The sequence below is a fragment of the Gymnoscopelus microlampas genome, assembly GCF_963454915.1.
Source record: "Gymnoscopelus microlampas genome assembly, chromosome: 18".
Classification (NCBI taxonomy): Eukaryota; Metazoa; Chordata; class Actinopteri; order Myctophiformes; family Myctophidae; genus Gymnoscopelus; species Gymnoscopelus microlampas.
In genome coordinates, this window is record NC_139955.1 from 25,752,585 (window position 1) to 25,777,099 (window position 24,515).

General features: G+C 44.6%; 3 protein-coding genes across 3 annotated transcripts; 1 reads left to right on the forward strand and 2 right to left on the reverse strand.

Annotated features, from left to right (window-relative positions):
- Positions 1 to 302: 302 nt before the first annotated feature.
- Positions 303 to 8,122, reverse strand: LOC311034220 (zinc-binding protein A33-like). The gene is made up of 6 exons (XM_084042029.1): positions 7,446 to 8,122; positions 5,848 to 5,943; positions 4,000 to 4,233; positions 3,718 to 3,740; positions 3,296 to 3,411; positions 303 to 2,504 (listed from the first exon to the last, which is right to left on the reverse strand). The coding sequence occupies exons 1-6, from the start codon at positions 7,986 to 7,988 to the stop codon at positions 1,942 to 1,944; spliced, it is 1,575 nt and encodes a 524-aa protein (XP_083898155.1). The 5' UTR covers positions 7,989 to 8,122; the 3' UTR covers positions 303 to 1,941.
- A 3,948-nt stretch (positions 8,123 to 12,070) lies between these two features.
- LOC311033513 (endonuclease domain-containing 1 protein-like) lies at positions 12,071 to 14,008 on the forward strand. The gene is made up of 2 exons (XM_084041036.1): positions 12,071 to 12,366; positions 13,256 to 14,008. Exons 1-2 carry the CDS (start codon positions 12,079 to 12,081, stop codon positions 13,877 to 13,879), a joined length of 912 nt encoding a protein of 303 aa, XP_083897162.1. The 5' UTR covers positions 12,071 to 12,078; the 3' UTR covers positions 13,880 to 14,008.
- Positions 14,009 to 16,633: 2,625 nt separating this feature from the next.
- LOC311065454 (uncharacterized protein) lies at positions 16,634 to 23,324 on the reverse strand. The gene is made up of 5 exons (XM_084085809.1): positions 23,142 to 23,324; positions 22,180 to 22,513; positions 20,628 to 20,899; positions 17,997 to 18,108; positions 16,634 to 17,838 (listed from the first exon to the last, which is right to left on the reverse strand). Exons 2-5 carry the CDS (start codon positions 22,481 to 22,483, stop codon positions 16,817 to 16,819), a joined length of 1,710 nt encoding a protein of 569 aa, XP_083941935.1. The 5' UTR covers positions 22,484 to 22,513; positions 23,142 to 23,324; the 3' UTR covers positions 16,634 to 16,816.
- Positions 23,325 to 24,515: the final 1,191 nt, after the last annotated feature.

Genomic DNA, 24,515 nt, shown 5'->3' on the forward strand with positions numbered 1-24,515 from the left:
AAGAAGTCTTGTGTTACTGGATGCTGTTCAGTCTGTAATAATATCTAATTACAGATGAGGATAGCAGTAGAGAGAGAGAGAAGGGCGAGATGTATTAGGTTAATGTATAGGCAGATGACGCAAAGAGATTAAACACACATGGATATTGAATGAGCTTTAGTTGGGTCAGACTAATTCTCATCATTTATTTGTTTGCCACAGAAGTCAAATGCTCAACTTGCTCACTTGGCAGGGTGGAAAGTTGTATGGTATAGACTCACTTGGCAAATGCAACAGTCTGCACGGAGGATGAAGAATTTGGATGACTTACAGAAGGTAAATTTAATGTGTACATTTTTCCAGATATTTTCCAGAAAATACTTGATAAATACACAGCCTTCCACAAATGTGCGTGGAGAAGCAGATCAACGCAACAGGTTGTTGGCTTGATCCCTGACACAGCTAGGATGATACATTCCAGCACACAGATGCTGGTGATTGGAGAGAAACTACTGGTATCGTGCAATGTTGCTTCAACAATGTGTTATTTTAGTGCATTTTGTCTGGGATTCTTTCAAAATAGATAATTTCTCTGAAAAGAAATCCCTAGAAAACCTGCCAGTGATATGAAACATTTCAAATAGACCCAAGAGCCAAAAGGCTAATCCAAAACAAATTAACTAGGCACATGTGTCTTGACCCCCCTCCCCTGCTAAAACAGGAAAACCCTGTGGTTAGTGGCCTAATCCAACATAATCTTGAAACTAATAATTTCCAGAAACCTTTGAATGGGGTAATGAGGTTGTGGATTGAGTTGATGGGCTTTAACAATAGCTTTGCAGGGCTTTGCATGTCCCTCTTGCCTGTTCAGTCATAATGGGAATGCTGTTGAATAGATCAGTGGTTGTGCCGGTTGATTTTAAGTAAACATTGTAGTACCATACTACTCTTGGATAAGATTTGCTGCCCTCTAGTGGAATCAAAAATAACTACAGAGTGTATTCAAATATATCCTCATGTCAAAGGACAAAAGACGTATTTTAAATTTAACAACCAGATAGAGGTAAGCCTTTTGAAAGCATGTGTCCATTGTATGGTCATATGAATTGTAGCCTATATTTACGATAATTATATTAAGAAATACCAATACAAATTTAATAGGCCCATATGTGTTAGATGTCATTAGTATATCACTATACATTTTAAAAACAGTTTGTTATAGGGTTAGATATGACATTAGATAGGGCTAGATAAGACATGTAATATATGCAAGGTATTTCTCAAAAGAATAAAGAACTAGAACTAATCCAAATGTTCTAGTAGTATTCCCACCCAATATATAACACATTACCAACTTATTTGGCCAGTCTTGTTTCTATGTTATCGACCTAAGCACACATATTTTCCAAGCATAGTCATTAGGTCACAGGGTTTAACAGGTTCTCGTGTTATCACCATGGCATCCATCTATGTATGGCAGTGGTTTCATGCTTTTGTGTGAATAATAAGAACACTGTGGTGTCATGCCCAATTGAGCTGAGGAGTTTGCGGCAAAGGTGCTCCATAAAGAATGTGAAATTACTGATGAGGAATTAAAGCTGCAATCTGGAACTTATAAATGAATACGTTATTTTAACCAATCTGTATGGTAGAGTATGTTAATACACTATAACTAGCAGTGGTTTGAGGTGGTCTCCCTACTCTTACTTTGAAAAATGTAGCCTGGTGACAGGTAGGATGCCTACTGGTAGTAGTAGTACAGCCTGAAGCTCATAAGCACAATGTATACCCTGGACAAGCAGGATTTCCCTCTTGACAGAAGGGGTTCACTTCAACCCCTTCTGTCTGGGTTCACTTCAAATCCTGGCTAGAACATGAAACTTACAGATTGCAGCTTTAAGTTATAATGGTGAACATGACTATGGTGAGTCTCATAGCAGCAGCGTTAATGTGGCAAAGCCCTCACAACAGGGGGGGCACTATGACGAGGGGCTCGCGGTTGCGTCCGTTTATAATAGGCCAGGGGTTGAAGTACGGGTAAACAGGTTCTTTGAATTTTGCATCGCAGAAGGTGAACAGGTGGTTCATATCCCCAGCATCATAAAACGCCACCTCGCCACTGCCATAGTCCAGGTAGATGCCCACCCTCCTGGGGGGTCTTGGGGGAAACAACAAGCTCTCCTCTGTGTCAGTGCATGCTTCGTATTCACTGGTGCCATCGCCGTTGTCCCGTAGCACCAGTGTCCAGAAACCGTCCTCTGGACAGAGGCTTATTTCCTCTTTCCTGTTGACAGAGGAAGTGGCCACACCCAGACCCCAGGCGGTCTTAGAGCCCACATCCACCTCCCAGTAGTGCCTGCCGGAGGAGAAGGCCTCGAAGCCAAGGACAATGTTGTAGCGGGTGAAGCGCTCAGGGTTGTTGGGCAGGTTGGGCTGGATGTCCCCTACCCGAACGCTGGTGCGACATGGCGAAACCCACAGACGGGGATAGGCTGTGTCCGGGTCAAGGGTCACCTCTGAGATAGCTGGGAAGGAATGATGCAATTGGGGTGTTTTATATGATATACATAGATTTTTGCCAGAATCATACCTGGCATATTAATTTGTGGTGATAGGGTGATATAATCAGATTTGGATCACACCTGGCAGATTAGTTGGTGGTGACAAGGCAGGACCTGCACTATTGATCTCTCTCTTTTTTTTTTCAAATGTAAGTGCTTTTCATATAAAACATATATATCATATATATAAGACATATAAAGGAATTTAAAGGGAAATTATAATAAAATAATAGCATGAATAAAATAGAGACATTTTAAAAAGTGGCATAAATGAATATAGCAGGTCAAAGTGCCATTACAGTTTTACTTTTTTAAATTTCTTTATACTCTATCAGCAATAAACCTACACTACAAAATCAGTAATATTGTAGTGTAAGAACATTCGTCTTTCTTCTGTTGAGCCACCAACGTATGGAACAATTCCAGACCTGAGAGTTTCCTAAAACCCATGTTCTGAACAGAGCTTATAGTATAGCAAGATCCCCTGAATGTAATTACTAAAATGCTGCCAACATTTATGTGTCCCCCTGAATACTTTTTTTGTGTTGTGAGTGTGTGTGTGTGTGTGTGTGTGTGTGTGTGTGTGTGTGTGTGTGTGTGTGTGTGTGTGTGTGTGTGTGTGTGTGTGTGTGTGTGTGTGTGTGTGTGTGTGTGTGTGTGTGTGTGTGTGTGTGTGTGTGTGTGTGTGTGTGTGTGTGTGTGTGTGTGTGTGTGTGTGTGTGTGTGCATATGGGCATACACATGCATGTGTGTACCTGGCTGAAGAATGGAGGCCATCTTTTTCCATGTCCTATACTGTAAAGGTCCTATGTGCTCTCCGGACTGCAGATCCATACTCACCTCTGGAGGGCGCTCAAACAAACTCTCAGCACTATAGGAGGGAGGGAGGGATGGAGAGCGGGCGAGGGAGAGAAAGAGAGACAGACAGACTGTTCTTTAATTTGTTTTTTACTGATCGGTTTTTAAGATATTTGGCTTTTTCCTAAATAAGAGGTACTGAACAGATCCTGTTGTTTAGAATGGTGTTGACAGAATCCTAGAATAACGGTAACTAAGCTACTTTGCATTTACAGATGATTGAGTAACTCAATAAGCACTCATTGCAGTCATGCGGGCCCTCGAATCCCAGCTGGTTGTTGACCAGATCAGATAAGGATGATTTATTTTCCCTGCTTACCCTCCAATGAAGTCCTTGATTCCCTGGAAGAGAGCAGAATAGAACAGGCACATCACTAACATTGATATGGTGGTCACTGCTGAACATTTTTTGCATTCAATCAGTCCACCCTCCCCTTCGCTTGTTGGTTTCTAGTTATTTAGTTTTAACATTTTTCCAACTTTTCTTTTTTGAGTTACTTTTAATTTACTTCTCAACCTCTTGCCATTTAAATACAGTCCCCTACACCCCATCATGTCCTTCTCCCCTGCATGTCTCGATCCTCTTTCTCCATTCTTTCACCTTTAGCTGTTCCGGGTTCTCCTCTTCTGCAAGTTTGATGCGGAGCAGGTCGGTCGTGTTCTCCAGTTGACTGATTTGCTCTGTGGCCTGGGTGAGGGCCTCCTCCAATTGGTCAAGTCTCTCCTCTTTCTCCTTCTGCAGTTTTTCCTTCACCATTTCCTCCTCCTGACGAAGAAACTCCCTCAGACGGTCAAACTCTGCACTCACCTGCTCCTCCATGTCTCCTCCATGCTCCTGGCAGGGAGGACACATGTACAGAATTTAAGAACATACACTTTGCCCAGTGTTTCCTTTTTACTTTATCTATTAAACTGTGTAGTTTGCAAACCCATGCCTTTTTCTTATATTTTAACAATTAAATGAAATGTAAAACTTCAAAATCACTGTTGCTGCTCCAAACCCATTCACTGGAATTACTGCACAGAAGACTCATGGTTGGGGAAAACTAACTGTTATATGAAAACCTCAACATATTGGATTGTCTAGAGAAGCTCACACAGAATAATTTTAACCACTTGAACCTATTCTTGGGTGAGAATTTGGAAAAAAAAAGCTGATCTACAAGCGCACAGCACATCGCAATGCTATTTCTGACAAACATATTTAGTGTAGAGCAAAATGGGAGGGGGTCTAGGTCAACTAACAGGGTTGACCTAGAGCTTTTAACATATATGCAGCATGATAGGTATGCTGTCATGCTGCATTTCTCCCCCCCCCCACCACACATACACATACACACACACACAGTCATGCTTTTCAACATTCTAGTGTGGGCAGAGAGTTGCCCAACATCCTCTCAACCTAGTTCACTCTCACATCCTGCCAATGACAAACAGAGAACTGAAAGACTGAGAGTTTGCACATAACTGTAAATTTACAGAGAGCTGCATACGATAGGAAGGAAGACAGACTTTTGTTTTTTAAGCAAAGCTCAGCATCTGTAGCAGCAAGACCACACTGTCTTGAATAATTAGTAATTTTCTTGAAACACACACACACACACACACACACACACACACACACACACACACACACACTTGTTTTGTTACGACTGACTACATCAATTCCCTAGCCAAAACTCTTAACCTTGAAACCTCATTGTTAAATGCCTAAACTAAAAGCTAAACTTAACATAACCTATTCTTCTAACCCTAAACCTAAGGTCTACTCTCAGTACTCTGTAATTAACTCTGTAATGACTCCTTGAAAGGTGAGGAGCAGCAAGTCTTCATTTTCTGGCTGAACTACTTCATAATAATTCCTGAAGTTCCAGTTTTGTGAGGACAAAGCACTCACAAAGCTAGAACATACATACACTTTGTGTAAAATAATAGCAGGCTGCAGTAGTAGTGGAAAAAGCAAACAGGCGTAAATTCTGTCACCAACAGCTCTTATCTCCTATCCTGCTCATATCTCGGTTAGGGTGTGTAACACAACCAACCCCTTAGTTGTTGTCTTATTCTATATATAAACGAGTGAGTGAAAACATACCATAAATGTTAACATGCATGCCATAATATAAAACTGTATATTGGTGAGTGCATGATAGGGATGTGCATGACACTGCAATGACAGATGATGTATGAATTGTTGTAACACAATGAGTCATCCACCAGTCTTTCAGAAGGTGGGAAAATACAACTGAATGATATGTCATGCCAGTCATTCTGGTTTGACCTAGCAGATACCAGACACATTACAGACAGAGTACACAGTATGTGTAGTGTTGTTTGTTTTGGATTATGAAATGGGCTTTTAATATATCCCCTTTCACAATACAACATAAGAATAACACACACACACACACACACACACACACACACACACACACACACACACACACAATACCTTAATAAAGAGGATCTTTTCATTGGTCTGGCTTTGAAATAGCGAAGCTTCTTCCGTCTGTAGCTGGACACTTTCAAGAGCAACAGCCAACTTATCCTGTGACAAAAGAAATAGGTCAATTGCACAGCAGTGGTCTAGGTCTAACAGGAAATATTAGTGTCACTGTAAACCACATTAACTGAATGAGTTGATTCGATTGGTGCTTGCTTAGTAAGAGAAAACATCGACCACCTTTAATGGGAGACACATGATTCATTCACAAACTTCACCAACTGAACCATCCAACCCAATACAACAGAAATAAACAAACGAGATCAGGCTGGTCTGTAAAAAAGAAAAAGAAAACGCATGCGGCTGTGATTTGGGTCACCAAACATTGATGGACAACTGAAAGGTTAAAAGGTTAGGGGGGAAAGCGTTAACACTGGTCCTCTGAATTCCCCAAGTGCTCAGTGTTGCTGATTTTAAAATAACTGCCGCGTCACGGGATCCTCGCAGTGAAAGACCCGTTTGTCCCATCTTTAGGGCTGATTCAAACCCTAACCTCCAACCAAATCACTCAGATATATTTTTAGCGGCGCTAGCCGCTCTATACCTTTAGGTATAGAGCGGATATTAGCCCTCTATGCCTGGCTTTTGCGTCAACGTTCTGATTGGTCAGGTGCGTCAACGTTCTGATTGGTCAGGTGCGTCAACGTTCTGATTGGTCAGGTGCGCCAAAGTTGTGATTGGTCACTATTCATGACATCACTATGATGTCATGAATATAGAATTCGATGTCTATATAAACGATGACAATGACTTCATCTTATTATTCATTTGGCTAAAGTCTCCGTCTAGGTAAGTTATTTAAAGTTAATATGACGAATAGAAAGAGAAAGATACAAGAACAGATGAAGGGTGAATGTATAGAAAGTCTGAGTTCGGGACCCAGTCATCCGTTATGACAGAATGGTTTGATAGAGACGATCGAGAATCCAAGAGTCCGTTAAGGTTCTGATTGGTCAGGCCCGTCAAGGTTCTGATTGGTCTGGCCCGTCAAGGTTCTGATTGGTCAGGCCCGTCAAGGTTGTGATTTGTCAGGCAAGGGGACTATTCATGACATCACTATGATGTCAAGGTTTATTTTTTATTTCCTCATGTTTTTTTTTGTATATATTTTTATTTGGCTAAAGTCTCCTTCTAGGTAAGTTATTTAAAGTTAGATCCTCAATTTAACTTTATCTGTCGTCGACGCTCTGATTGGTCAGACCCGTCAACAAAGTGATTGGTCAAGCTTCACATGACACATGGCTATAAACACATTATAAACACATATCGATGACATAATGTATTCAAAGGCGCCGCTACCTTCACACAGGGTGTGATTTTTTAATTATAGGGTGCTGAATTTAAACCCTATGAACGTTGGGCCACACCTGAGGCACATACATATCCATCTACATAACGCTCCATAACACACAAGGTACAGTAGCATACCTGACAAGATCACTTTAAGGTATCCTAATACTAGCCATGGATCACAAGACAGTCATCATGTATCAGGGCTATCCTAATACCAAATAGGAAGTTCTGGAGGAGAGCCCCGGGTCCAATACCTTGTAATTCTCAAACGCCTCGTTTATTGGAATGACATTGTGCGTCTTGTGGTCGCGGGACATCCCGCACACCAGACAGATAGCGATCTGATCGTCCTCGCAATACAACTTCAACTTCTCCTCGTGTTCCTCGCACATATCCGCCGTTTCCATGGCATTAAGACGCGGCCAATAACCGACAGAAGAGGCGACGCTGCTCATACTGGAGCCCGGTTCGCGGTCCTGGTTCAGGTCGGGTTCTTCTTCTGGCGAACACTCCGGGTCTCCGGGTGGTCTGGTCACCGCGTCCATGGCCCGGCCTCTCCTCACACTGTCCACGACGTTACACAGCAGCGAGTTGGGTCGCAGCTTCGGGGCGCATGACTTCCTGCACTGCGGGCACGTCGTCGGCAGCTCGTCGGCCTTCACCTCCCAGCACTGGGTGATGCAGACACGACAGAAGTGATGGCCGCACTCGAGGATCACCGGCTCGCGGAACAACTCCAAACACACGGGGCAAGTCAGCTCGGAGTGCAGCTCTTCAAGCGCGCTAGCTTCTGCCATTCTTCTCAGCCTGCCTCATTATGAACGGAGGTCTATTCTAACCGCTTGAGGGGAAAGTTTGTGCTGTCTAAAAAGTCCCGGCCGGGTCTACATACACCCCGGTGCAGCTGGGGAGGGAGGGTGTGGTTTGACAGCACAGCAGACTCTTCACTTCACGGAAGAAGACGGAGGCATGCGCCAACATGCGCCAACAGGCTCGGCGCAGCATAGGGCGCACGTACTCGAGGGCTGTCGCTCACTGCGCTGAGAGAGAGTTCTTTCTACTTCTGGTCCCATTGTTGAAAACAAAAGACCACTGGCCCCTGCCTAACTAACTATTATAAAAAAATATATTTGGGGTAATTGTGTATGTATTGTATAATCATACTTTAAATGAGCTCTGAAACATGCCTGTCATATGATATCATGACAGTCATGGATGAACTTCAACCTGGTGTTTGCACTTTCTACATTTACAACTCATCTACATAAACCTTCAGATGTCAAATATAAAGTGCTTACCCTATGGTCACGGATGTTAAAATTGTGTACGTGCCTCAGAAGTACCCATATCTTCCGTATTGCACATTAAAAAGCATTTTAATCCGACCGGTGGCCATTTGCTCCGTATTTCCTCCATATGCTTTCAACTACGTGACCCTATCGGTTGGGAGGTGTCCTGCACTCTGATACATCATAACTCTATGAGAAAAGGGCCACCGATCGGATTAAAATGCTTTTTATTGAATAATACGGAAGATACGGGTACTTCTGAGGGCCCGTACATAATTGTAACATATGTGGCCATTGATTGATGTACTTTATTTAGTAAGACATGAGAACTGGTAAACAAGGTCTACTGAACTGGAAGACTCATTAAGCACTGAGCTTGTTTAAGATGAGATCCCCATGCACACAAATCATGACGACATATAAGAGACAGACAGATATACACAACTACTATACAGAATGTTATACAATCAGCTTACAGGTTACTGGTATGAAGAGTGAAAAATATGTACAAGAGAAGAAAAAGAAAGGGGGGGGGGGGGTAGGGGGGTAGGTTAAGACTTGGACAGGGGCCATTTTCGAATTGCAGCCTCCTGAAGGTGTATCTTTATGGTAGTTTTGAAAGTGAGTAGGGTCTTGCACTCCTTTACTCCTTTTGGTAGGGCATTCCACATTTTTGATGAATAGCATGAGAACGAGTTCATTCCCTTTGTTGAGCCAAATCTGGGTTGAACATGATTCGTGGAGCTGCCTCTGGTGTTATGATCGTGGACTTCATTAACATTTTGGAAGTATTATGGGGTAAGCACTTTATATTTGAAAATGTAGAAAGTGAAACACCAGGTTGACATTCATCCATGACGGTCGTGACAGACGACCGTCGTGTGATCCATGGCTAACTTTAAATATAACTGCACTTAGTTCAGTGATGTAGACCTAGTACACGATCGTTTTTAGCGGTGCCAACCGCTCTACACTTGACTTTGTCCGTATGTCCGTCCGTCCGTCCGTCCGTATCAGCACGGGATGATGAGCACGGGATTTTACACAGCTATAACTCCAGTTTGCAGCATGCCACCAAGTCCAAATATGGTATGTGGACTTAGACCACCAATAGGGACGAGCATGAATTGCTGAAGTTAGCAAAGAGGGGTCCAGGGACCCCCAGCGTATGTTATGTTTGTCCGTCCGTGTAAGCACGGGATGAGCACGGGATTTCAAACAGCTATAACTCAAGTTTGCAGCATGCCACCAAGTTCAAATATGCTATGTGGACTTAGACCACCAATAGGGACGAGCATGAATTGCTGAAGTTATCAAAGAGGAGTCCAGGGACCCCCAGCGTATGTTATGTCCGTCCGTCCGTGTAAGCACGGGATGAGCACGGGATTTTAAACAGCTATAACTCCAGTTTGCAGCATGCCACCAAGTCGAAATTTGGTATGTGGACTTAGACCACCAATAGGGACGAGCATGAATTGCTGATGCCCCGCCCCCTCTGTCTTCCCATTGGCTGGCCTTCAAACAGCCATAACTCAAGTTCGCAGCATGCTAGGGAGTACAAATTTTGCACATGGACTAAAAGCACCAATAGGGACCAACTGTTATTACTTAAGCCCCGCCCCCTCTGTCTGCCCATTGGCTGGGCTTTAAACAGCCATTATTCCACTTTGCAGCATGCTGCCAAGTACACATTTGGTAAGTGGACTCAGACCACCAATAGGGACGAACTGAAATGAGTTAAGCCCCGCCCCAAAGGCACCGCTTCCTTCACACAGGGTGTGATTTTTTCAGTTTAAACCTTTCTTTTTCCCAATGTAGTTCACACTGGGGAAGAAAGGAAAACGAAAACAAGCGCCAGGTATAGGAATGTACTCGAAGTGAACACTGAGCACTTCAGGAAGACTCAGCATGAGAAGAAGGAGATGGGAAACTCACTTGCACAGCACATCTCTTTGGATTGGAAAATGAAACTAGGCCTATACTTATTGCACAGTCACCTACAGGTCACAGATTGTTTGACTCGCTGTCCAACCAGTTTCTATAGAATAGTTGATAGGCAGACTGTCATAAGTGTAATTTCTCTGATGACTGAAGATGGGTGATGATGACTGTACTGACAAGGCAATTGAAATGTGTCTTTTTGCATATATCCCTTGTAGTTACACGTACACACAGTCCCTCTCCACGTGTATTTCATCAGAGATGTCAGAACGGAGGGTCACAAACAGTGCAGAACCCCTGGAGAGGTTTAGGGGGTTCAGTGCCTTGCTCCAGGGCACTTAGGCAAAGATGACAGGCATCATAGATATAGCCACCCTCCAGTCACCAGCTCACAGCTGATACACCTCTGGGGATTGAACCACGGACCTTTCCGTTTCTGGCCGGCCTCTTTACCTCTAGGGCCAGGTCATCCTCATCCTGCCTCCCCAGGCTCACCAGGTGGTCATGTTAAGACGCACAATATCCGACCGGTAATATCAGCCATCACTTTACTATTACGAATTTAGCATTTAAATCAACATTTGGCAACTAAAACACTATTATGAATTTAGCATTTAAATCAACATTTGGCAATTAAAACAACTTTCTCCCACAGCTGAAATAGAGAATCAAAGCCGTAATCTGTGATGATAAGATAACATACATTATTTGATTTATAATTTCACCCCTAATCACAATTACCTTGCTCAAGGACATTTCTATAGGAAGCTAGAAGCTGGAGCTCGAAACAGATGGCTTGGCCCCTACGGTGCCATGGCGTAAAAAACGTATTGTGTAAATAAAAGCACCAATAGTCAACCCCACATTACCATCACAATATTGATATTCTTTCTTTTTACTAATGTGATATGGGGCGACCTGATGGCTGAGTGGTTAGGGCGAGATGTGGACTACATCACAGCGAGTCCTTGGTTTGATTCCCAGCCGGCTGGACCATTTGTTGCATGTCTCTCCCCTGCTCTGTTTGTTTCCTGTCTCTATCAAATAAAGGCTTAAATAATTCCACCCAAAAATATATGATATTGGATTTTGTTCAATTATTGTTCAGATCAAGACTTAAGTGTATTCCTGGCCCCAAGTTTGTTTAGAATGTACATCAGTGATAGCCCGCTGTGAAAATGTATGTATAAACATTTTGAAAGTATGAGAATACACATACCAAAAATGAAAATGAAAAGAGATCAAAAGGAGTCTCCCTCAAAATAGCTGACTAGCAAAATAACAATAACCGTTTCCCAGAAAACAGCCAGGCTGGGAAATGTTGTAATTTAGTAATTTATTTGTACGCAGCAGAAGAAGGGGTGGTGAGTGATGGTGCCGTTAGTTGGAACCGCCTCCCACAGAGCTGCTGGGATAAAAGAGTGTGGGATGTTTATGATCTAAAGGCACACTAGACAACTGATAGCGGCTCATATAACCAGCTTGGAAGGGAAGTTCTTGAGGAAGACCTAAGGTAGATTTGTTTGAACTCTGACTAGACAGTGGCCAGTGATACAGTTCTGCTGAAAGGCATCTCTTTGTGTCTTTCTTTCTGAGATCACCTAGATACAGTACTATCTGTCAGTTTCTCTATTGTGCTAAAATGGTCCCAAGGGAGATGCTGCGGTTCCCCAAAGGAGGTATTTTGCTTCTACTTACCTGCCTTGGTGGCTTGGTCCTGGGAGAGGTTGGAGAATTCTCTGCCTGCCCCCAATTCTTCTACAAGAGTACTCCACCAAAGGGCCTCAATACAAGCTGTTATCAGCCCATATGCCAGCGGTACAAGAACCAGTATCGCTTTGCCAGCCTGTATGACCGGCTGCATCGCACGTCATTGTACTCTGCTTACCTACTCACCCCCCCAGCAGGAAAACGACCTACCAACAAGTGGAAGTTTGAACCACAGGTAAGGAGAGAAACGTGACAGTGATGGTTATGTATTTATTGTGTGTGGGCGGGGGGGCTTCTTAATGCTTGCGCTACAGTATATTTTATTGAGTAGAATATGCACTACACAGTCAATTCCGTGTGAGTGTGTTAACTCTAAATTCTAAATTAGCACTTTGTAGTATCTTTGTATACTGTAATCATTCTAAAAGAAATAGTGGTCTGGCAGGGGAAAAAGTGGATCAACAGCTCCTTGGAGGATAACAGCATCTTCCTCAAGATACACATGCTAGTGTGCTACAATACCAGCATCAAACAGTAGCTGTAGCAGAGTTTATGGTGCACAAACGCTTGTCTCTCACCAAACTCACTATTTGTGGAAGTATTACGCTCACAGAACTGTCACAACCTAATGAACTTCTCACTTTAATGTTGTGCAACAGGTTTTGTTTATGTAAAGGCATTGGAAATATCTATATACCGGTATATAACATGTTAGATAGACAGCTCTATGAAACATGTTGGTATTTGGGCTTCAAGAATAAGAAAATGTGAGGGGAAAGATTGGAAAAAATGCATGAGACCAAGACAAAGTTTCTTTCAAATATAAGTGTTTGCATAGTCAAATGGATTAATTAAATATGTAGATTGCCCATTTTGTGGGCAGGCATTCAGGCCTTTCAATAAATACTATAAAACATGGAGAATGTCACACTCATCTTTGATTAAATGAGATAAGAAAGAAAGGAAACTAGTAGGCCTACTACATAACCTGTGCTTTCAGTTTCCCTTTCCAAAATACACAACTGTATTAATTACTCAAGCACCCAGTATAACCCAGTTATCTCACCACAAAATAAACACTGCAATGTCAGCCTTACCGTCCCCCTCTGTCTTACCGTTTTAAGCTGGCGTATTCCCATGCTAGCCCAGAGATGCAGCGCTTCCCTCGCCATGGCCCCGTCAGCCAGAATGTGATTGAGAGCCAGGCAGTGCTTCAGGACTACACCAATTCCACCTACACCAAGGGCCACCTCAACCCCAGCTTGCACCACCAGAACAAAGATGACCGCCAGGCCACCTTCACCCTGACCAACATCGTCCCTCAGCGCTCTGGCTCCAACTCGGGCCCCTGGGCCGTGCTGGAGTCTGAGGTGAGCACCAGGCTGGAGGCCTTCTGTACAGGGCGTGCATACGTGATCACCGGGACACTGCCATACCTCTCTGGGGAACGTTGGATCAAAAACCGTGTGGCAGTGCCTGAATACTTATGGTCTGCCTACTGCTGCCCAACTTACAATGCCAGCCTTCCTGAATCTTTGCGTCTATATTTCCCCTCATATGCCGCAGTGGGGAGAAATGACTGTGACAGCGGAGAGGAGATTGTGCCCGTGGATCCAAAAGCGAAGCCCTCTGTGTGTGGGTATGATGTGAGGCGGATGGCCTTGGAGACCCTGGAGGAGATCCTGCAGGAAAGGCAGGCAGTGGCCGCCAGTCTCTTTCATGGGCAGTGTCAGCAACATGGTGGCTAAGAATCGCCAGATGTTAGAAACCAACCTTAATGAGTTGACCATCACACATTTCTTTCTCAGTATTAATGTTTTTATTCTGCAATTAAAACGCACCCTGCGGTCCACTCTATTGACCATATTCCCACACTGGCCATTTATTGTCTCCGCCAGGCCGATAGGCATGGCGAGAGAGTATGTTTTACCCTCCGTCCGTCCGTCCGTCCGTGTGTCCGTCCGTCCGTCCTTCTGTCTGTGACCAGCTAATCTCTGCCACCGTCGGCCCGATCGCTGTGAAACTGCACACACACGCTCCCTGGATGCCACAGCAGAACCTCTGCCCCAAATTTTTCAGATCAGCCAGTCATAGCGCCACCATGAGGCCGACTTTTGCAAAACACATTTTTTAATGTTACTCCTACAGATTTTCTCCAAATAACACACAAATCGGTACACAGTATCTCTATAGCCATGTGATCAACATGGATCTGTCCGATTTTCCATATTCCATCCTGATTGGCTAAGATTGGCTTCCAAAGTTAGTAGGATTGGTTTATTTTGAACAAAATGCCTCAAATCATGAACGCAACATGCACTTTCCGTGCAATTTTCCACGTACATTCCCACTTGGCCCAGGAAGAATTGTCACTTGAAAACTTTCAAATCAGCCTCATGGTGGCGCTATAACAGGCCGATTCACGTTTTTAGCTATAACTGCACCGATCTGCGTGCAACTTTGCATGCACACTCCTTATATTAGAGGCCAAGGAAAAGCCTTTGCCGTGCATTTTTCACATATGCCTTTTAGAGCGCCACCAGGAGGCTGAGATTTGAAAAACACATTTTTTGCTCTTACTCCTTCAGATTCTGTTCAAAAATCACGCAAATCGGTACACAGTCTCTCTATAGTCATGTGATCAAGATGGATGTGTCCGATACTTCATATTCTATCCTACTTGGCTAACATTGGCTTCTAAAGTTTGCAGGATTGGTCCGTTTTTAACAAAATTCCTCAAATCATGAACGCAGTGTGCGATTTCTGTGAAATTTTTCACGCACATTCCCACTAGGCCGAGGAAGAAATGCCACCCTTTTCACATTGGCCTGTTATAGCGCCACCAGCTGGTCTAATTTAGCAAACCACATTTTTGGAACAAAATGCCTCAACTCATGAATGCAGTGTCCGATTGCCGTGCAAGGCCTAAGAAGAAATGCCCTTTTCACATTGGCCTATTATAGCGCCACCAGGAGGCCATAATAACCTAGCTGACCTGGCGGAGACTTGTGCTCCAAGGAGCACTTTTTCTAGTTTCTTCTGTCATCTAACTATATAAATGGCGAGCAACTTCCGTGCCCTCGGTGTCCACACCCCACAGCTCTGTTATCGACTAAACACAACACCGTCAGACCACATGTCGCCAACACTGTCGCCACGGCGGGCGGCCTGAATTTACGTTTCGCGTAGGGCACCTGGCATGCCTCACTACACCGTTCCCACCTCGCAACATAATTAATTCTACTCACCAAATGTCGGACACAACGGAAGTGGAAGCAGCTTCCTACCGCTTACCGTGCGTACCACCGAGGCCAACACAACACGACGGCCCGCCATTGAAAATCCCCAAAACAACAAGAGCACGTTGCTCTGCTCTGCTCCACACACCAGGCTAGGTTCATGACACTAAAGGATTAGCCAGTGATGTCATCATTACTGGTCAACACACCAGGCTAGGTTCATGACAGCAAAGGATTCGACAGTGATGTCATCATTATGCAACCCGGAAGTACACATCGCCGGCATTGGGATGCCAGGTTGGGATGCCACGCCAGAAACAAGCAAGAACCTGCATGATTTTTTTTTTTTTTTTTTTTTTTTTACCGTTTGGAGATTTTCATCCGACGACTTTGCCGCGGACCACCAGGGGGTCCGCGGACCCCCTGAAAAATAAAAAATATTTTTTCTTCCCCATTTTTTTCTCAATTTTTTTACTTTTACATTACAACTTTTTTTTTTTTTTTTTTTTTTTTCCAAAATGTTCATCCCATATATACACGCGCCCACGCTGGGCCCCGTGCGCGGCTAGGGGTTTCGGGCGGCCGTAGGCCGCCCGGACCTCTAGTTTCACATAAGAGCCATGCGAATATGGTCAACAGTCTACCTAGAGAGCCTTATAGAAATAAGTCAGAGAATAAACGTGCTAAGCCCAAAAGCCCTTTTTGCTCACCTCTTCCATACAACAAATTGATTTAAATGTTCTGCCTCATGGTCAAGAAAATGTTTTTTGTTTCTTTCTATGTAAACAAAGTCAGTTGGTGACCTAATCAGTAAGTGCGACTCCTGAATTGAAAAGCCTATTAAAAAGATATTAAAGGAATCAATAGCTCATTTCTGTTTATTTCTCATTGTCATGAGCAAATACAATCGTACAAAATCCATGGTGATACTATCAGAAAAACCAAGGCCATCATGAATTAGACATGAAAATTATTCATACAAAGATATTTCTGAGAAACATAAATATACATACAAGAACTTTCTATATACAAGGACAACACCTGCAATCAAAATGGCTGAACATCTGGCATCATCTATTTAGGAAATGCCATGTACAAATGACTTCCAGTCACCTTTGGACATTTAATGTATGTATATATATATATATATATATATATATATATATATATATATATATATATGTATATATATATATATATATATATATATATATATATATATATATATATATATATATATATATGTATATATATAAACAGATTTTCCCCTCATCCCATTGAGGGCAGTATAAAGGGCAAGTCCATATCCCTTACATACAAATAACCGTTTAAACATTCTTTTAAATCTTCTTTGCAAAAAGGGTGCAAATGAGGCAATATTTGTCCAAATTCCACCAAGGTGAAATCATTCTTAATTGTGACTGGAGTGCCATCAATGTGTGCCTCTCATGAAATGTTATAAAAGCACTGGTGGTTTTTCAGTTGCTCTGGTTCGTTAAAGCTCTTCCCACACTGGGAGCACTGGTTGGCTGCCTTCTCACCGCTGTGGATGAGCTGATGTCTCTTTAGGTATTCCACACGGCTGAACCGCTTCCCGCATGCCTCGCACCCATATGGACGCTCGCCCGTGTGGATCCGCTGGTGCCGTTCCAAGTTGCCTAGACGACTGAAGCTGCGGCCACACTGTGGGCACCGGTGAGGCCTCTCACCTGTGTGCACCAGTTGATGCCGTTCCAGCGAGCGTGAATGTGTGAAGCGCTTCCCACAGAGCTCACAGCAGTGCGGCCGTTCGGCGGCACAGGCGCACTCGTGGTTCTTGAGGGCCCAGGCATGGCTGAAGGAGTTTCCGCAGGAGGCACAGGGGAAAGGAGTGTCTTCTGCCCCACTGCCCTGTAAATGGGCGCCCCCTAGGGGACAAGGATGTTCATCCAGCTCAGCCTCTGAGACAAAGCCTCCTCCACACTGGGGGCAAAAGTGCAGCAGGTCTCCACATCCCTCCTCCTCCCCTCCGCTGTCGCCCACACTCCCTGGGGCTGAAAGATGTGGTAGCTCCTCTGAACATCCCTGATCCAAAACACCATCTTCAGACTTCATCTTAGACCAGCCTGATCTCAGCTCCCCTCCTAGCCTCGACCCATCCTTCATTCTGTCTTGCTCTAGCAAGTCTTCTCGCTCCAGGGTAGGGGGCTGTGGGTCCAGCTCCCCATCCTGCTCTAGCCCGTCTAGGCCAATGTACTTGGGCGCTAGGCTGCTCTCACTGCCTGGCATTATGTTGGGGTCTGGGGTAACCGGGTTGGAGACTCTCATTGCAGCTTGTTCACGTCCCCTCTCTGCCCTCAGCGCTGTCTCCAGCCCTCTCAGCTCCTCCACGCTCATGCCACCCTCTGAGGGCTCGGTTGAGTCCATCTCCCACTCCTCTTCGTCTCTTTCATCTGGATGTAGAGCCGGAGGGAGATCTGACAGGTCTCCTGAGAGAAACAGTGATAGAGAGTGGCATGGGAAGAGAAATAAATACAGTAGCATGAGTGATCATTCCACTTGTTGTTGACCAAGGACTCCTTGAACATTTCACAAAATACTCCTACACAGATCCCCTACAGAGGTGACTGAGTTCTCTTCTCATTACCTTCACTGTGGGCTCTGGAGCTGCTGTGAATGTTATGCGTTGGGGGGTCCATCTTCAAAGCCTCCTTGATTAGCCGGAGAGAAGCAGGCTGGTAGCCCTCTAGTTGAGGAAACTGCATACAGAATCAGAGTTACAGAATAACACTGTGGTCAAACACTGTAGCAGCAATGGGTCTCATTCACATAACTTTTGTCAACACCGTAAAATGCATGCAGACTTAAGGGTCATGGACAAATAAGCCATGACAGAGCCCAATAAAAAAATATTTTAAACTGATTTATTGTCATGCGTGACTGAAAGAACACAACTGCCTATGAAGTGCAAATAGTGGAGTGATAGGAACAGGAAGGAAAAAAGCATGGCAAGAAATTACTAAAACGCTCAACACTGTGATAGCAGAAAAGCACACCATTGAAGTAAAACATTTATGGTTTGACTTAAAAGTATCATGCAAAGTAGGTACACTTAATTATCATCTACAGGGCAGGGCAGGACACTGGAGATGTCGGATTTGGACAAAAGCATCAGTGCAAAAAAGTGCAATAATGAGACTGCACTGTCTAAATATAACTGATGTCATGTCTAAGCCTAAATAGGAATGTGTATACTATATACATTATTTTATTTGCATTTCAAAGTAGCTCTGCACTGTCCAAGTACATAAGCTTTTTGAGCTCTAAAGTGAGCCATCTCCAGGCTTGACTATTGCAACTCCCTCCTTTGTCTACCTGCATGTTCACTTGAAACCACTAAAACTGAGCACCTCTGGTCTCCAACCTCTCAAAAGTTTCACGTCTACCTCCTTCTGAGTTCCCTTCACTGGCTTCCAGTTGCTGCCCGCAACTAATCCAAAACACTGGTCAAGCGGATGGCACCCCCTTTTCTTCAGGATACCCCTACCTACACCCCTTCCCACTCACATGGGACATCTGTCCCCTCCAACATGACAAATGTCCTAGACTCCTAGACTCCTCCCCCCAGTTAGGACTGCAGCCTCCCCACTTTTCCACTGCAGTCTTAAAATTAACCTCAACCCACTAGTCTTTTGTTGTATCCCTTATGGTTGCTTTGATAGATGCTAGGTATACTATGCAGTTGTATGTTGGCTACTTGGTCATGTGCTTTATCATCACTGTTGGGCAGAAACCTGGTATCTCCACATTTCAGCATTTCAACTTTTTTCACACAAAACTAGCTAATTTCTTCTGCTATTGAAAAAACAAGTATTAACAAGAGCTTGTGACTAAATAATAACTACATTACCATTGGCCCACGGGTTCTTTTTTACCTTTCCTGAAAATACATACAGGTTTCTGCCCGACAGTGATATTGTAGATAGAAATGCAGTATACTGCTTGATTGTCCACAAATGCTGAGAATGCTATTTAGATAGCATGTTTTTTAGACAGATGCCAGGTTTTATGTTTACATGGTATCCGAGTTACTTTGTAGCACTTAATTTTTTTCTTTAGTCTCTATTTACTTGACCATTTACTCTGTAGTTTGGTGACTAGTGTTCATGCCATTTACTCAGAACTTTCACTTTGTAAGTCAGTTGATAAAAGTATCTGCTAAATGATAAAATTAGAAATGTTCTATGCCAGAGTGAGTGCACACATGGTGCTGGTTATAACCATAAGCCTAATGTGAATAGTGCATACCGCAAACTGTACTCACACTGGCGTGTGAGCACAGTGTGAGAACGCCTCTCCCACTGCCTATGCCTGCAACTTAAGTTACGTTAATTAATCTCCCAACCATGTAACGTATTCATGTCTGAGTGTGGCTTTCGGCATACAAGTATGTATTTGCAATATTTTGTTAATGGAGGTTTGGCACTAATTGCCTTTACACAAAGAATAATTAATTTCTAATAAGCCATGTCAGCGTATTGTCTTCCTACATGTTTCGAAACAGACGTACATTTTATACCATGCCAAAGACCAAATTCAGATAATAAAAAAATATGAATGCCACAATGTACGTGGAAAAGTAAGCTTTACAATCAACTCTGATCGTATGCACCTTTCAGGAATGGGACCCAATGAGTGGAAGTAATGTCACACTCACAGACACTTAAGATAATTTATAAACGACACACCTGAGGGTGAAGCTAGTAAGCTCCTCACATTGAACCAAATCAAACCACTGTTACCACTGTTATGTTTAAAACAGTTCTTTACAGCCTTTTTTTCACCGTCAAAGCACAACTCTGCAATGGCTCCCAATGATGTTTTCTGCATGCTTTGAATATTCAAAAGACAGGTGAAGGCATGTAAACGTGCCCTACAATTGGGTCACATGGATGAAACAGCAAAGAGCTTTTCACCTCTACCAGTTGTATTCCTGCCTAAAAGCTTCCCGTGCTTGAGGTATGGAGTGCCCTATTCAATGGGTGCCTCTGGCAGCTAAATATCAAATCAATACGTTTCCCTTTGCCCACCACATCGCTGCAGTGATTCAGTGACTGAAAAACACCAGTGAAACTCTCATTCCTTGTATTAGTCTTGCTTTCACTCCATACAGCCTTTATCCAAATGGAGCTGCCAAGCGGGCAGAGATGCTGTGCCACATTCTCCTGCTTCTGCTACTCCTCCTCCTCCTCAGAAAGAGAGAGCCTGTCTCCCTCACCTCCTCTTTGATGTCAGCCGTTTCCTCCCCCTCTCCGCCAAGGCTGCCCTCCCCTTCCTCGTCCTCATCCTCCATCCCTCCCTCTTCCTCTTCATCCCCGGGGAACTGGATGAGGTACATCTCCCTGGCCTCCTTCCCTCCTCCACCTCCTCCTGCTCCGGCAACCAGACCCACAGCTCCTCCCACACCTCCCTCACCATCTCCTTCCTCCCACACACCTCCAGGCCAGCCCTTGCCATAGGCTGCCGCCGGGCTCTGCTTCTGCTTGCCTCCTGTGGAGAAGGAGAGGAGTGAAGGGAATAGAAAAGAGGAGAAGGGAGGAGAAGTACAAGGGAGGGAGAGCAAGATGGCAGGAAGGAGAGAGAAAGAATGAGATATGAGGGGGAGGGAAAGGCACAGAGGGTGGAATGGGAGAGAACGAGAGAAGTGTGAGGAGATGTGGATGGGAGGTGCAGGAGAGAGAGAGATGAAGGAGAGAAGAGGGCGGAGAGGTAGTAGAGGAGGGGGTGGAGGAGAGAAGGCAAGAAGTGGGAGGAGAGGTGTTGGGGGAAGGGAGAGAGAAAAAAGGGAGGGAGGGGGAACATGATGAACGAGTGAGGAGAGAAGGGGTGGAGAAGGACAGTCCAGAGAGCAGGAGAGAGGGAAGGAGAGGAGAACACGTGACAGAGGAGAGAGAAGAGATAGAGAGCGGGAGAGAGAAGTGGAGCCAGGATGAAAGAGGAGAGAAGAGGAGGACGTGTTGAAGGAGAATCAAGTGAGGGAAAGAGACGACAGTGAGAGAGAGGGAGATGGAGAGAGAGGGTGAGCGAGAGTATAAGTGGAGGTGGAGAGGGAGTGTGTAATTATGGAGGGAGGGTGGGTGGGTGGGTGGGTGATGGGGGGGCGGAGAGGAGTGGAGGGGGGGACGGGGTACAGCGTGATGAAGGAGAGAAGAGAGCAGGAGAGCAGCGGTGGAGGAGGTGGGGGCAGGGAGAAAGGAAGGATATGGAGAGAGCGTGAAGGAGAGAGGAGCGGGAAGGGGAGGAGGTGGAGTTAGACAGGAACAGAGCAGGAGAGAGAAGTGGAGGAGGTGGGGGTGGGGAGAGGAGTGCAGAGGAGGGAGGGAGAGAGAGCGTGCAAAAAGCACAGGAGTGGGAGGGACAGAATGCAGTGGAGAGAGAGGAGAGGGGGAGGTGAAGGACAGAGGGAGCGAGCATGAAGAGGAGGCGGGGGAGGAAGAGAGAGAGGAGGGAGGGAGGGAGAGAGAGAGAGAGATCAGCTCTTGCCAGATGGTTTCCAACAAAACAAGTGTGTCTGTCTTCACGTAATCACTGTCTGCAATACATTGTTATAACCCCCTATCACACGTTTCAAAAACAGCAAATAGTGAACATATAATGCACACACATTTCCGTTTGTACTAAATAAAGATGGTTCTTGTAGGGCAGAATTTGCATGTACAGGCAGTTCCACTCATCAGTCAAGCAAGCCAAAAGGTGAAATATACCATTGTGTTAGCTCTAGAGGCAGTCATCCGCATGCATACAGCACACACAAGGTGACATATACTTACGAGGCCCTTCAACTTTTTGCTTTTTCCGCCCTCCGACTCGTCCGTCCTCGTTGGCAACGAGCCCGGCGTTCCGGCGGGTCGCAGCCCACCCCATGCCATACTTGCGTTCGCTCCTCAGCTTGTTCTCGGTCAACCTCAGCCGGAGCTTCAGGGTCTCGTTCTCCTTCCTGTTGAGTGACAGCTCCACGAGGTAGTCGTTGACCGTCTCCTGGAAGAGTTTGGTAATCTCACAGACCGAGGCTCGGATGAGGCTGTCCATGACAGCTGTCAGATGGGTCTCAAACGAGGTGACAGATTCCTCCATGATGATGGGCCACGGACTGGAACAGTTCAACTGTAATACAAAATTGTCATGTCACACAGTCACAGTATGTGTGTGTTGTTCTTTTTTTTTTGGGGGGGGGGGGGGGGGGGGGGTTAATGCCTTTTAATGATAGGAGATAGGACAGTAGGTTGACAGGAAATGGGGAGAGAGATGGGGAGTGACATGCAGCAAAGGCCGTTGGGATCGGGACTCGAACCCACGGCGCGCTGTCAGGCTACTTTGATGCCCGGACCTTTACGCCAGCGGTCCGGGACATAGCTTTTAGTTTTAATATAACTGTCAGTAGAAAAAAAAACATCTCAGTTGACGCATTTAAGATCCTTCAAATGACAACCAGGCTAGTTAAGTATATGAGTGCTCAATAAACCAATTTGCGCCAGTTTCCTCGCAATTATCAAGTTAATGACAATACAGGAGCTGGCTGGCGTCCTGTTACTGTACCGTTATGTAAAGTGTAATAACCCAGTGGCGTGCTACGTCACGTTAGCCTGCTAGTTAAGTTGCTGACTCCTAACATCCAGACTGAAGGAGTGAAGGAGAACCAAACCTCCCCTCCGGTCCGCAACGTTACTTATGTTGGAAAGTAGTGGTGCTGCTAGCAGAACGGCTAATTTAAGCTACAGACTACAGTACGTACCCGTTTGTTATGCTGACACCAAGAGGAGCTCTGGAAGTCAAACGGCGCGATGGCGACGTATCCCAAAGATCATCGATATGTCCGGGTCGTTGCTGATGATGATAAAGCAAAAGTAGGCGAAGTGGGTGAAAGATCAGAGAAAACATCCAACTTGTGTCCGAACGGCTGCTGTTCTGTTTTCCTCCTCCTTCTGCCTCTAAACAGCGCGATGATGCTCAGTGTTGCCAGGTTTAGCGAAAGAAAAAAGCAGCCGGGTCGATTAAAACAAGCCCAAAAGAAGCCCTTCACCCTTTAAACATATACATTGGCTATCGCGACACGTTATGAGCTTGTAGATCTGCTATTTTCAATAACAAAAACAATCTTGAAGAACAATGGAACAATTTGGAATATATTTTTTAGACATTAAAAAAAAACACAAATCTATCCCACTCCCTGGCATAACATAGTTTGAGACGGGAGATCCGCAGACAAATTAATATTAATTTGGGGGTCCTTAACTTTTTTCGAAACACTGGTTTAAACAACCCTAGAAACAAGCCCCAAAACCTGCAGCCAGCAACTACCAATATTTACAATAAAACCAGCACAAAGTCGCTTATAATAAGCAGACATGGCAACACTAGTGATGCTGCTCCACTGCGCCTGCGCGCTACCGTAATTACTCTACACTCAAGAGCAAACCGCACCCCAAAAAAACACTTCTAATCAGGACCATTGGGTCGGAGGTTTCATGATGATGGCGAGTACTTCGTCGTACGTTCGGTGGCGTCGCGGACACGCGCCGAAAATAGCCGATATACAATCTCACAACGTGTTGCACTATCGTTGTTGTGTGTGGCGCGCTCGATTTGTAGATCGCCTATTTTCGGCGTACTGCGCCTTCGTACGACGACGTACAAATTCTCTCGGTTGCAAAGTTACTGTGAATTTATATATGACTACTTTGAGGCGAAAACATATTGTCATGTATGACTTCTATTATTTTATATTCGGCTGGTGTTTTGTGTGCCTGAGCTACTATGATGATCTAGTAGTTATATACGTGTTTATAAACAGGTTATAAGCTATGTCTTTCCAGAATGAATGGAGGCGCTGTGGCCATGATGATACTACTTATTTGTCACGTGATCACATGCTAGCGAGGAAGTCAAGTGGGCTGTGCTTTACTGCAGGCCGCAGAAAACCATTGTTGCCATGTCCGCTTATAATAAGCGAATTTGGCCTTCTTCTTTGGTAAAGTTGCTCATTGTAAAGTTGCAATAATATTGGCTAGTTGTGGGTTGCGGTGTTTTGGGGCTTGTTTCTAAAGTGTAATTTATTATTTGCTTCCTAAATGTTGTTTAAACCAGTGGTTCTCAAACTATTTCATGT

Coding starts and splice junctions, on each gene's coding strand:
- LOC311034220 (XM_084042029.1), bottom strand. CDS start 7,988: ATGGCAGAAGCTAGCGCGCTTGAAGAGCTGCACTCCGAGCTGACTTGC. Junction 4,234..5,847: donor AAAAGATCCTCTTTATTAAG/GTATTGTGTGTG, acceptor CCTCCCTGCCAG/GAGCATGGAGGAGACATGGA. Junction 3,741..3,999: donor AGAACCCGGAACAGCTAAAG/GTGAAAGAATGG, acceptor GCTCTCTTCCAG/GGAATCAAGGACTTCATTGG.
- LOC311033513 (XM_084041036.1), top strand. CDS start 12,079: ATGCTGCGGTTCCCCAAAGGAGGTATTTTGCTTCTACTTACCTGCCTT. Junction 12,367..13,255: donor AGTGGAAGTTTGAACCACAG/GTAAGGAGAGAA, acceptor TACCGTTTTAAG/CTGGCGTATTCCCATGCTAG.
- LOC311065454 (XM_084085809.1), bottom strand. CDS start 22,483: ATGGAGGAATCTGTCACCTCGTTTGAGACCCATCTGACAGCTGTCATG. Junction 18,109..20,627: donor CGGCTGACATCAAAGAGGAG/GTGAGGGAGACA, acceptor TTCTGTATGCAG/TTTCCTCAACTAGAGGGCTA. Junction 17,839..17,996: donor CTCCAGAGCCCACAGTGAAG/GTAATGAGAAGA, acceptor TGTTTCTCTCAG/GAGACCTGTCAGATCTCCCT.